This window comes from Leptosomus discolor, chromosome Z (assembly GCF_034619465.1).
Source record: "Leptosomus discolor isolate bLepDis1 chromosome Z, bLepDis1.hap2, whole genome shotgun sequence".
In the NCBI taxonomy this organism is placed as follows: Eukaryota; Metazoa; Chordata; class Aves; order Leptosomiformes; family Leptosomidae; genus Leptosomus; species Leptosomus discolor.
In genome coordinates this window covers 53,547,612-53,561,288 of record NC_141419.1, presented here as the reverse complement: position 1 = coordinate 53,561,288, position 13,677 = coordinate 53,547,612, and the positions used below count along the sequence as shown (strand labels likewise).

General features: G+C 35.7%; 1 protein-coding gene across 9 annotated transcripts in view; it reads right to left on the bottom strand.

Moving 5' to 3' along the window:
• Positions 1-12,614, bottom strand: part of PAM (peptidylglycine alpha-amidating monooxygenase) — an 80,800-nt gene extending 68,186 nt beyond the window's left edge. For all 9 annotated transcript variants that reach the window (XM_086479863.1, XM_009951690.2, XM_086479864.1 and 6 more), the window contains exons 1-3: positions 12,523-12,614; positions 11,245-11,365; positions 2,519-2,576 (exon numbers count right to left, since the gene is read on the bottom strand). In XM_086479863.1, the coding sequence (XP_086335989.1) occupies positions 2,519-2,576; positions 11,245-11,365; positions 12,523-12,614 (271 nt within the window). The remainder of the gene's footprint in view (positions 1-2,518; positions 2,577-11,244; positions 11,366-12,522) is intronic.
• Positions 12,615-13,677: the final 1,063 nt, after the last annotated feature.

The window sequence follows — 13,677 nt, the reverse complement described above, 5'->3', positions numbered from 1 at the left end:
TGTCCTTGCCATGGCAGGGGGGTTGGAACTAGGTGATCTTTGAGGTCCCTTCCAACCCAAACCATTCTATGACTCTATGGTTCTATGATCCCTGAAAAAGACTTCTAGGGCAAAACTTGCTCTACTCCTCCTTCTAGTTGTTAACATTTCATAACTTTGATCAGTTCCTTCTTTGACAATGTCTGAGAACTGACTCTGAACAAGTTGGTAAATTCTGGTACAGTATCCTTTCAGCTTTGCAGTACAAAGTTACACACATAGCCCCTGTGCAAGCATGACTGACTTCTGGTTTTAAATCTTTAGGGGAACAGAAAAGCTGAAGTCCAAATTCAAAGTCCTCAATTACGAATTTAATAAAAAATATTGAAAAAAGTTAAAGAAAATATTTTCTACTTACTCAAATGTAGTACTGCTTGCACAGGATATTAAAAAAGAAATTTTCTCTTCCAAGGCCCTTATATTTAAACAATATGCAACAAAACCATCCAGCTGCATGCTCTATAAACAGAACCTCCTTTTCCACACTGTCTTGGAGGAGGGAAGAAAAGGGAGTAAAAATAGAGAAACAAAGTAAAAAATTAAAGCAAGTGCTTCTTACTCAAAGTGTAAGGACACTTGGTCATAAAAGTGCCCTTTTAAAGCATAAAAGGAAAAAAAATCACAGAAAAGAGAAGGTATTTACTTGGCAGCATTATGTGCAAATAAACTGAACTGGAGGCAGAGAACACGCAGGTTCTGGTCTCAGCTTTATCAACACACTGTCACAGAAGCCCAAGTTATTGGTTTACTTCTGTGTATTCACACCTCCTCATGTTGAAGCTCTTCCGAACACGTACTGTCTTCTCAATACATCACTGAACAGCAATGCAGAGTGACAGTACATATGTTAGTTTTTAGATGTTTCTATCACAAAGTAAAACAGTAATTAATTAAAGTTAATTACACTATTTATTGGCAATGCAATGAAGGCAGATTCTGATTAAATCATAAAAATGCAGACACTAAAAAGAAGTATCTAATTCTCTGTGTGTCAATCTTCTCTGCTTATTTAAATGATACAAAATACATGCAGGCAAGTAATAGTATTAAGAAGTATTTAAGGAAAAACTCCACTAAGCATCTCATTTCTTAGATTATGATAACCTATTACAAAAATTTCTTTCCTGAGACGAAGATTTAATTTGCTATCCAGGTATTTTGTAAGATAGGTCAGTTTGCATTTTTCTATTTTCTACAGTGGGACATGTTTGAGTCTACTCTTTCCAACGATTAGGTAACTTCTGCTGACTGTGAAGACTCCCATCTGACAAATCTTTTCCACTGAAAACACTTCCCAGTGACTTCACTGAAGTGAGATGAAACTGAAACTCACATGCTTAAGCCTGAATACATGCCTATCCATTTTGGTGGAAGGGAGCAAAGAGAAAAAAAAAAGAAGCAATTTTGGTTTATTTTCAAGACATCCAAATATAAGAGGTTGTAAGCAATGCTATCATGGGAAAAATTTACGTTCACAGAACAACTTTGTCTGTTTTGTGGGGTTTTTTTTAAAATTTGCTCATCAAGTTCCTCTTGCTCTTCAAAGTTCCACCTGACAACTAGAATGGTTTTATAATATATTATAACAGAATACTATAACATCAAAATCTAAACACAATATTCTATTTCTGAAGGATTTCCACAAGGAAACAATAGTGTCATAATACACTACAACAAAACCTACACAGGATTCCCACCATATTTACTGTAAGAGCACACACCCTAAAACACAACAAAAGAGTAAAGGAAGGAAAATGTAGATATTTTAACTTCTCACTGTTTTCTTTTACTAAAGTTTACAGCATATTCTGATGGTGAAACTATCTTCACCCAAACCAACAAGCTTTCTCTTTACCTGAACAACTGTATGTTCACAAGTAAGGCAAATTAAATTAAAAGTACCTCAAAGACTTTCTGAACAGAAGGTGTTGTTTTGCTGATATGTATGATCTCAGCATTTGTACACTATTACACTATTTCCTTCTATTCCTTCCTCTACCATCTTATTCATGCCACGACATTTAAAAAAAAAAAAAAGCAAAGAAAGGAGGGCAGAGGGCTTGTTCGATTTATTTTTTCCCTTGGGTAAGTAAAATCTTACCGCAGCCAACAATGACTGTAAGTGCAAAGGATTTACAGGCTGTAACAACAGGTAAATAAACAGTCTGCTCAGTGGAGCAGAATTAAGTATCCGGTCAGAGACAGAAAGCCAATACTTTACAAATGGGACTGTTTGGTACTGACTGCCAGAGGCATCTGCATGCAGCTCCTTAACTACTATTACTCATGAATCTCTCCAGATACAGTCTGTTATCTTGACTCTAAGTAGCTCTCTCTAGTTTGTTTCTGCATTAGCTGTGATGAATGCATTTTGGAAACTCTGACAACCGAAGATTAAGACAATATGAGTGAAAAAAAAGAAAATGCTGAGATTCTTCAAAATGGCTTGTTTAGGTTCTTCCAGTCAACCAATACTCACCTACATAGGCTTCATCATCCGCTGGCAGGGGTACTGACATGCAGAGGTAGGTATCAGACTATTAAAAGACCAAAAAAAATTACCTTTAAATTATATTTATAATGAACAGAATAGAAACAAAGCATCAAAATTCTCTACACTTTCTGAAGATGAATGTGGGAATACTTAACAAACTAATATATAAAAATTATATACTTATAAGAATTAGCACTAAATTTATTTGCAGTGGTTAGAAAACACTGTCCCCTTCCTGCCCGCTAAAAACTTGAAGGGGTAACAGTACTCTCCTGATGTCCAAATAAACAGAATGAATCAATGAGTGTGCTACATGAAGTGAAAAGAATTATTGAGCTTCTAATTAATTATGTTCTTGGTATGCACTAATTTCTCAGCCTTTATAAACTTACTATAACCCAAGAATAAACGGAACTTGAGTGGAGTGGGAGGTGCCAATCTCCTCCCTCTGGTGAACAGTGATAGGACACAAGGAAATGGAATGAAGCCGTGTCAGGAGGAGTTCAGGTTGGAGAGTAGGAAAAGCTTCTTCAATGAGAGCACGGTTGGTCACTGGAACAGGCTGCCAAGAGAAGCAGTCACAGCACCATGCCTGTCAGAGTTCAAGGAGCGTCTGGACGATGCTCTTAGTCATATGGTTTAGTTATAGCTAGTTCTGCAAGGAGCAGGGAGTTGGACTCAATGATCCTTACAGGGTCCCTTCCAACCTGAGATACTGTACAATTCTATGTCTTCATAGCCAAACAGATTTCTACCTACAGCAGTAGTTCATCCTATTCAAAGATTTATATAACTGGACCACAATGTGCAAAAATGCTGTGCCATTGTAGCAGCAATCACAGAAATAAATTTATTTTTGATTCATGCACCTAATTCTATTATGATCAATGAAAATATTCTTCCCTGGGCATTCTAACAAACATCACATCCTTTAAAAGAAAGAAAAAGAACAGAATCAATTAAAAAAAGAAACAATTTGATACGTGATTTTCCTGCTTGTAAAGGACTTGCTTGTAAAGCACTGTAAAGGACTAACATTTTCCTGGAACAATCTGCACAAGATACAGTGTAATGGGTACTCCAGGCAAAAAACTTATCAAGAATGCCCTCTTCATGATGCTACAGTTGCCTTTGTTGCCTGAAATACTTTTGTTTGAGTTTAAAATGCTCAGCATGTAATCGTTGGAAGTATTCCTGGATTAAAATATGAACCAATTAAAACTCAAACACAGTAAACTCAGAGCAATAGTCATAAACAAAATCCAGGTTTCCCATTTACTTGGATAACTATGAAAGAACCTGCAATATAAAACATAGTTACCAAGAACAGTAAAACCTAAATATGGCAGTCCTGTTGAAACGAAAGCTCTTACTTGGTACATCAAAAAACCAGTCAGTAAATCATTGCAACAGCACAAAATTACATTTCTTAAATGCATGTGAACTGCACAAACAAAAAATGAAGCCAGTTTCATCTTTGTCAGCTAGAAGAAGGGCAAGTCCTACAAAAGGACCACCTGCTTTACCAATTGATTTGACCAAAGATGATGCAGGCTACCTAGATTACAATTGTAAGAAATAAATTTATTGCTACGGTTTCTTTACATGTAACAGAGATTAGGCTATAAGATCAGCAATGTGGCTATTAGGATGATAGCTACACTATTATCCATTTGAAACCCTTTTTTTACAACTTTTAAGGCTGTTTAAGACAGGAAAGGTGTCAGCTACTGGAATCTCATACACCCGTGAACTCAAAATCTGATAGGACTTTCACTTTCATAAAGACTATATTAAACAGATGAAGATAAAATTCCTGCTATGAAAAACTTCAAACCTGATTTCACAGAAGACATTGCAAATAGGTGTAAACAATTAAATGCAACTGAGAAAGAAGGACAGGTACAATGCTGATAACAATATGTGATTACACAAATAAGAAACATTTTTTGGTGGTTTTGCTAGAAGATGGAAAGGATGAACAGAGGTCAGCTGATCAACTTATGTGAATGCCTTTGTGTACTCTAGTTATATGCATTTACAGAATGAACATACTAAAGCCTTCTATAAATAGAAAAGGAAAAATGCTACCTTTTCTATTTAACCTGGGTTCAGAAGTAGTTTTTTTTTTAAAAAAACCCTTCATTTAGAACATTATACCCCAACTTTGAAAGTCAATGGCAGCGATGCTTCACATTATAGTAGAAACAAACAGTAGATTATTTGTCTTTAAAAACAAATTTAATTTAGAAACAGTGTGGACTAGAAATAAGGACAACATGTATTTTTTGGAAGTATCATTTACCCAATTGAGAATTAAACTAATTAAGAAGAGAATGTCATAATATTTACAAAGATTATTAGAAGTCTAGGTGCACTAATATTTTTGTCTCTTTTTATTAATTGAAGACTGTTAATTGGAAAATATCGATCTACTAAAATGGTATTGTGATACTTACTATCTGAACTGCTGCAGAACTCAGTCATGCCTCTCTGACTCAGTGTTATAATCCATCTACAAGTAGCAACTGTCCCAGTTAAACATCTTTTTTCCATGTTCTTTGTCATGTCTCTTCAATAGCGATGTACTACACATTGTATAGTTTAAAGACATGTTCTTAGGTAATCTGATGTGCCTTTAGCGTTTTAATCCCAAAAATGGCAAAGTTTTTTTTTAAAAGAAAAAACAACAACATCATCAAAATTAACAAGACCTAGTCCTTTGGAGAAGAAATGGGGGCAGCGGAGGCAAGGGGGAGGCACAGGGAGAAGACAGAGACTATTCAAGGTTTTTTTACTTCCCATTTGGTTGTTATCATTGTTCGTATTGCCTTGCATTAGTCATCTTCACATTGTCCTCCACAGTAATCCAAAGCGACTCCGTTTCATTAACGAGAGATCCTGACCACCCATTACTTTAACATGACAAGACTACAGACGATCAGTTTCATATCCTTTACCCCTTACTACTGTTCCATGCCACATTGAGTTTAAAATATTTATCTCCTCCTTTTCTCTAACAAAATGTATTTTTCAAAAGCAGAGAAACCAGGAAACAAACCCACAAAATTACCCTAAATACAATCCTTTTCAAAATGCTTCCAATAACTTCTTAAAAGGAAAGAAGCATATTTGAAAAAAAAAAAAATCAAAACCCCAACATAATTCCAAGATTATCTATGGGTTGAAATTTATTTGACAAATTCATGACGCAAAGAACTATCACTATCTATTAAATATGATAGTCTGGACTAAAACTCCAAGCCAGCAACCTCTCACTGTTACTGTAAACAGGGAGGGTATGTTCTAGTTTTTGAATTACTACTCTCCTGTCCTACCTCTTCTGGTCTTTCCATAAATAACTCCTATTAGGTATAGTCAGAGAAGAGATTTCTTGGCCAAACGGATAATGCAGTCAACCAATGTAGTAATTCTGAAGTCTTTACCATTACAGGCATGAAAACTCATCCTGACACAGACACAAGGGTTTTCAATTTTGTTTCTGACGCACAAGCCAGGTTGTATTTAGCTAATAAGAGAAAATAAGCAAATCAAAAAAACAATTATTGCATTCAACAAAACAGATTCTGGTTGCTTATCTTCAATTGTCAATGTTCCAGAGCTCAAAGACAAGACAAGCAGGAATAACCTGACACTAAAATATTACAGAAGGCACACTGCAGAATCTACAATAATTCTGTCCTTCTTTCTCTACCTCAGCATAAGTAGGTCTGTGAGCATGAGGGCGCACATTTGATTCATCTTCAGAAGAAAATTACTGAGACTTCAACTTGCATAAGAAACAAGCAGAGGGGAAAACAAGAGATTGCTCCACTGTGCACAACCCCATCAATTCAGATATTTCCAAAACAAGTGAAAAGAGATTAACAGAACTTTCAAAGTGCAAAATGCTGCCTTTTGAAAGCATACTGGGTAGGCAGGGGAGAGAAAAGCTCCACACTTTTCCCTCCCATCTCCTGCTCCCCTGCCTCTTTTTTTAAAGGAAGAATCTTTGATATTACTAAGGCCATTACTGACTAATAATAACTTCACATAAATCTCCGTATGTGATCTCTCTCTCAATATAAATTTGATATTCACTATGTTAGGGCCCAGACTCACATAAGTAACTAAATTCTGCTTTTTACAGAATTTCACCCTAAGTAATAAGCAAGTCATTCACACAACTTTCTCCAGAGTCAGAGCAAGTCTTGGGGGATCTTAGATCAAGATCTCAACTTGGTTGTCATAGCAATAGTAAAGAAAGAGGTGCCAGTAATTTATGGGTACCTGAATGATCAAATTTCCTTCTCATTTTAAGTATTTTTATCTGATATGGTATACCAAATCAAACTAGATATATAAGAAAAAATTTTAACCAAAGACTCAGAGACTTCAAACTGAGAAACCAAAGTTACAAAATTGAATATGCAGGTACTATGAGTCAATGCTGACCTACTGGCAGAAGCTCAAGATAAGAAGTTTCAAAAAAAACCCAAACAAAAAACAACTTGCAAATTCCATTGGATAATAAGCCCTTCACACACCACTTTTCCACACTAACAATATCCCACCAAATAACAACATCTTTTACCACTTTTTTGTGCCTTTAGCAATATTTATGAAGTTTCAACTGCACTTTTAAGAACTCAGCCAATGCTGTACCAAAACTAACTTACCAATAAGTTTGTTCAGCCTCAAACATAGTAGTTATTAATTAAAAAACCCAAACAATTATTGATGAATAAAATTACCCAAGATACAGTTTTAATTTCAGTATGAATTTTTATCAGTATTTCTTATTTGATTTGTAGCAAACACAGATATTCACAGGAGCAAAATGGTGTTACCGGCAGAATACCCGTTTACCCTAGAATTCTTAATACTTTCACAAAAAAGCCTTCAATTTGTTTAACAGCATTGCATTTTGTATCTGAAATTTAGCATTTTCAAAATGAGCTGATCCCATCCCTTCTTGGAAGATAAAACATATGGCTTCCTATTAAAATAGTAAGTCCCAACATTCTGTTAATTCACTGTACAGAGGGATAATTTTCTTATACTAATCTTAAGTATAAAGAATGATTATAGAATTTTTCCCTCAGAACTGAACAAAAGCCCTTTAGTCTTCCTCTCCACAGCTCTTAGGTGTCCTCCACCCTTCAGCAGCACACCAAAATTACTCTTCGCATGATATGTTGGTTGTATTTTTCCCTAATGTGCAATCGGAATAATTATTAAGAAAAAACTAAAGTATTTAAGTAGCTTTTATTAACTTTTATTAACTGAGTTGGAGAACTATTGTACCTGATTGATTTCCAGATTTATGCTGCCTGCACATACACTTTAGTGCCCCTGTTTGTAACAAGCACTCAGAACAGTTTCAGATGAATGTTCATGTTCGGTACTTGTGCCAAAACAGCACATAACTCAGGGGCAGATCTGCAGTTAGCGCACTCCTAAGCTGCATAAGGTATCAGTTCTCATTGATTCACCCACGGTGCAGATGCAGCTACAGAATGGAAGGCAATCTCCCCCCATCCCCGTCCCTGACCTCCAAACATCCGAAGTCACTAAGAGTCTAGTAAATCATTGGAAAAAATGCAGGGTTTTTGGCAACCTTTCTCACAGCCTTGACAACACAAGATACACACAAATTGAATTTTATGCAACTAACCTACCAATTCAAGGACAGACGTTAAACTTGGCTCCAGCCATTTGCAAATCATTCCACCAAGAATTATACCACTTCCATCACTCTAAGGTGCTACCTATGTAGATGATACAACATCATTTGGGGTTTCTCTTCCCTCCTCCTTCTGTCTGGAAATGTGTACAAATTTCCTCTGTGAACCAGGTATATATTTTACAGACTTGAAGTTGTATGTTAGCTGTATGTCCCTACATTTAGGGAATTTAATGATTCCTAAAGTAATCATTCCAAAATAACAATGTGAATGCTCATAATCTATGTAAAACCTTACTGGTAGTATCAAAAATTCATCTCCGTTTCAGGGAATACATGCAAATGGTTAGACTCTTTGGAAGCCAAAGAGATTAATTTTCAGTATTTGTTCTTCACAAGAATTATCTGGAAAGCTTCAGTATCAAGCTGGAAGAACTCAACTCAGCAGCAGCACTATTTCAGAAATTTCCCTTTCTTTTTCCAGCTTGGAGATATTTTTACCTAAACAAGAAATGATTCCAGATCTTCCAGATCAATTCTTACATTGAACCTTCTCATTGTAACATCTATTGCAGGTCACACTGGTCATAAATTGTAAAGAACTGTCCATTAGACATCTTTCAGTCAGCTAGCTGTGATTCTAGGTAAGAAATGTGACTGTCATGTCTGCACACCACCAAGAGAGAAAGAGGCCAGAAGCATTCCATTTGTAAAGCTTCATGGAAGTACTAACCTGTAGCCAAACAATGAATTCAGAATTCCTAACAATCCCGTCGAAACAAGATTTTCTTTTGACAAAAAATGCATGACAAAGAAGAGATAGCAGAGAACATACTGGTGTTGCTCTACAGATACTCTTCTATTCTCTAGAATTTAACTCATTCACATCTTCTCCACTAATTTCTGCCCCTCCTCGTTTTTTCTTTTCTCTTTCCCACTTTCCCACATAAATTGTTACGCTTGAGAACTCAGGAATTGCAATTACTCATAACCAAAATAGTGATGTACCTCCAGAAAGCCCTTAATATAAGTATTTTGCGCCTGTCCTCTTGCTTTTTAGTTTATTTTTCTCTTTCATGTATAGAGATAAACTTGCAGATATACCCTGGAAGCAGAAACCTATTATCACAGAATCATAGAATATCTCGAGTTGGAGAGGACCTATAAGGATCATTGAGTTCAACTCCCAAGTCATGCTCTTACGTAAACATCCGTATGGAAGACCTGAACACACAGCAGATCTACTGTTGCTAATTACGTCTGTCCACAATTAGGGCCAAGAGATCCATGAAGAAGATAGCGAGCTAGAAGGAAGCGACTACAGATGAATTTCCTCTTTAAAGAGGATTCTTCCCTTCCATTTCTTTCTGCCACAACAATGCACTAATAGCACCAGAACTATGAAGCTGTTGCTTATCTCCTTCTGTGAACTGGAAGAAAAGAAAGATTTGCTTTTCTGCCATTGCTGCTTGCTGAATATATCAGTGTTTAACTTGTCTAAAAGGGAACCAAGTTTTCTGCACAGTTAAGTGTGGGACACTGTGGAAACAGGAAGGGAAATGAGGAGAAGGACGGGTGAGACTGATAAGAAAATAAAAGCTAGACTTTAAAGTACGTAAGGCTAGTTATTGATTATTTTCACTTACCTTTTTAGGAATTAACTTGGCAAGTTGCTTTCTGTTGCTGTCTTCCCTCATCCTTCTCCCAAATCTACACTAGACCATAGTATTTCAGTTCATTCCGTACATAAAGGCTGTTTGCTATAGGTACACATGAACGTGAAAAGTATTGTCCTCTTGATTAACTACCACAGTCTTTTGTTGCTGGTGTTGGGACTTGTTTTTTTTTTTTTAATAGGAATCTGAAGTGACTGACTCTTTCATATGTGTTTCCTAGCTCTTCAACTAACAGCTCCTCAGCTAAAATCAATAAAACATAATTAGAAATGTGCACCTGGATGAACTGAAATTACTTTTCACTCTTTCTGAAAGAGAAGTTTAATATTTTGCTGCAGATAAATAAGATCTAATAGAAACCATTCTTCTGTTTTGCACTCACTGGAATGACACCACTTGCTCTAAATCACACGTTCTAGAGTGTTGCTCCCCAATAACTGAAAACCTCATTTTACCTTCAGTATTTTTTGAAAGTGCTGTCTGCAACAATGAGTCATCATCTACTGCAGCACAACATCCTGCTCTTTCCAAGCACCTGCAGCCCTCTAAAAGAGACGTAGTGTCTTTTAATGACATACATAATTCCCTGCATTGCCTTGCTGCAAAAAACACATTGATTGTTTATCTTGCTTAATGAAACCACATGTGAAAACGACAGTAGAATCTCAGACTTTCATGTGAATCTTAAAAATGCTACTGCTAATATTAAAAATCTTAATTATTGTCTTCATTTTTATTCATTGGGCTCAGTAGAAGATAAGCAACTTCAAACCTGAAAGACCCTACCAGTATGACTTGTTTATAGTAGCTTTCCTGGAGTATTTTAAGGTTTTAAAAGCTGAAAGAGGTTTTAAAAGCTGAAAAAATACTTTCAACCCAGTATTTTAACGTTTTAAAATACTGGGTTGAAAGTATTACACTTATAAAACGCTTTATGGTTTTCCCTCAGCTTGCCAAAGTTGCAAAAATGTTCAATTTACTGTAACTAAATTCACCGAGGCATCATCTGAGATCTGGTGGAAATTGCAACTCTAAATAAATGTATGTCTTACTAGCACAGCCGGAAATATTTCACTTTAATAAAACACATATTCCTTGTTCTAATAAATGTCAGCAATTCAGCTTATGAAACCAACATTTTACAAATCAAATTAATCAGATGAAAAGATTTTTCTCTCATTTGAGATTACTTTTCTGCTTCCTACTTTTCTCTGGACATACAGATATCTATAAAAGTTAGTCTGTTTTTTTGTTCATTTTATGTGAGTGATACTGTAGGCAAGGCTTTGTTTTCCCAGCTTACAAAAAAAAGACTAAGTGGCAAAAAGAAAAACTGCCATTTCTCTCACCTGCTTAGGCATCACCCCAGGCATGCGAATGTCCAATGCAAAATCTGACAGACTAAGTGAGATCACCGGTCGGTTGCTTCCAAGGCATTCACTGGAAAGAGATCCAGTAGTATCTCTGTAACTTAGAAAGAAAGAGGAAAGTTTTTTTAAAAAATACTGATTTCTGTTACGTCTTTCTAAAAATAAGGGTCTTCAGAACTAGTAAAGAAGTTTGACAATGCTGAGTAGCTCCAGGAGTGATCTGGAAATTTCAGTCCTTCATGAGCTGAGGAAAACACCTTAGTTATAAAGCACTTACTGAAGCAGTTCCTTTGAGCAATCAGACTAGTTTGAACACATGAGCTGAAAATGTTACCTGTCATCTAATCTAAATAACTGTCTGAGGTACATGGATGTACAGATAGAAAATTAATTCACTAGAAAATACCAAGCACTGTTAATCATTCAAGACAGTTTTGGGGTTTTTTATTAAGACTATGTGCCTGAAGTAGAATTCAATACAGATTAATTTTAAATAATATGTAAAGGGGAAATTTATAGTAACATTTATAGTAACTCCTATTTTAAGTAGTGAAGTAAGACAGTAAGTTTTACTTCACATGAATATCAAAGTCTGTCTTGAATGCAATGTATAAACAAATTGTAAAAAAAATGTAGATCACTGTAAGGAACTAAATGGTAAGACATCTGAAACATGATGCAACACTAATATAAATTTTGAATATTTATATTCATAGATACATTAAAAAAAATACAGAAGTGATATGGTAACTATGGTTCCCAATAGACTTCATAAACAGTACAAGATGTTTTTGGAGAGCTAAGAGCCTACTTCTCTTGTCCACACTATACTAAAGTTTACCTATGCAATTTTGCATTCAAAACCCCACAAATTTCCCAGGATTGCCCAGTTTTAAGCTAGTTGATGCTTTCTTGTTAAAATGTCATTTTATACTTCAAGCTAACTCAGACAGCTGAAATATATTTACTCCCTATATAGTCTCAAATACACCTGTGGCATCTACAAAGTTCTAATAACTGTTGTTTTATCACCCTAAATTCACATTTTATAGAGCAACCTATGAATAAAACAAAGAGTTTCTGTCTTCAGGATGGCAACAGTGCCATTTCAAAATTGCAGAAAGAAAATTCAGAGCAAGTGAGCAAAATGGAACAAATACCATACACATTTTTATCTAGGATATGCTTTTTCATACTTGCGTAATATCCTAAGTGACTGCATGCATTCAACATATAAGGTCGTCCTGCATAACCTACCTCTTGAAGACAGAAATTGGGCTTCTGAAACCCAAACAGATGTTTTGAAAAACAAGACACAGTATTAGCAGGTTGTTAACGAGACCGGCCATGTCCACCCTGCTGTTTCTGTCCTGATTAAGTGAGCAGAAAAAAGGCAGTGAATTTCTATTGGCTGTGATCCTGACAATTAGGCAGCAGCACCAGCAGCAGCAGTATCAATTCACTACTTCATTATTATGTACTCTGCAGGCATCCTCCAGCTTCAAGCTTCAGACAGACCATCTGTTTAGGCAGGTGATGTGCTGTAAACCAGGAAGGTGGATGATGCTATGTTGTCTTTATTATTAGCTGTAAAAATCTGTTGAAGAATCTCCCCTTGCAGATAGATGAGACTGTACTTCTGTCCACTTAAGAAGCTGATGCTTTCTCCCCAGGTTGTGCAGTTAAATCTGCATGTTACTTATCAACCCACAGTGCCAGAGACTCCAAGTGGCATCACAAAAACCACCATCAGCCATCCTTCAGATCCTGTAAAAACAGAAGCAGATAAAGGATGACTAACACATTACAGCACTAGTTTTCTCAGCAAATCCCTGTTCAGGCATTTTAACACATTAGTAAATTCTTTCACAAGCTTTAGCCTAATCCAGTGAAGATTGCATCAAGTCTGTTGATTCCTCCTTTTCCTCCCTGCCCATCCACCTAGAGTCAGAAACTCTCATATCTCATATTGATATTTTAATACAGCCTGCAATACACCATTATGTTATTAACGTATCTGTTTCTTATGTACTTTGGTTACTTTTTATATCCATTTCAGAAAATTGATACATTTTTTTTTTAAATACTGCAACAAAAACTACTGAGATCAGACTGCTTTGTATTAGTTGAATAGTTTTCTATCCTTTCATATACTGAGGTTATATCAGCATAAACTATTACTCTCCTCAATGCTTTAACTTTAACTGTTCTTACTTCCCCCCATTTTAGTTGATGCCACATTTTAATTTAAAAATTTTAATTTTTCTTTAAGTACGCTAGAAAATCATATTGTTACTAAGGACATATAGTAGTATTTTTATTAAGCATTCCAATGCTGGCAGAAGAAAAATTTCACTTAATAATAAAAATCAGAATCTTTAAAATGTATTACATGCTAATTCTTTCAAGATA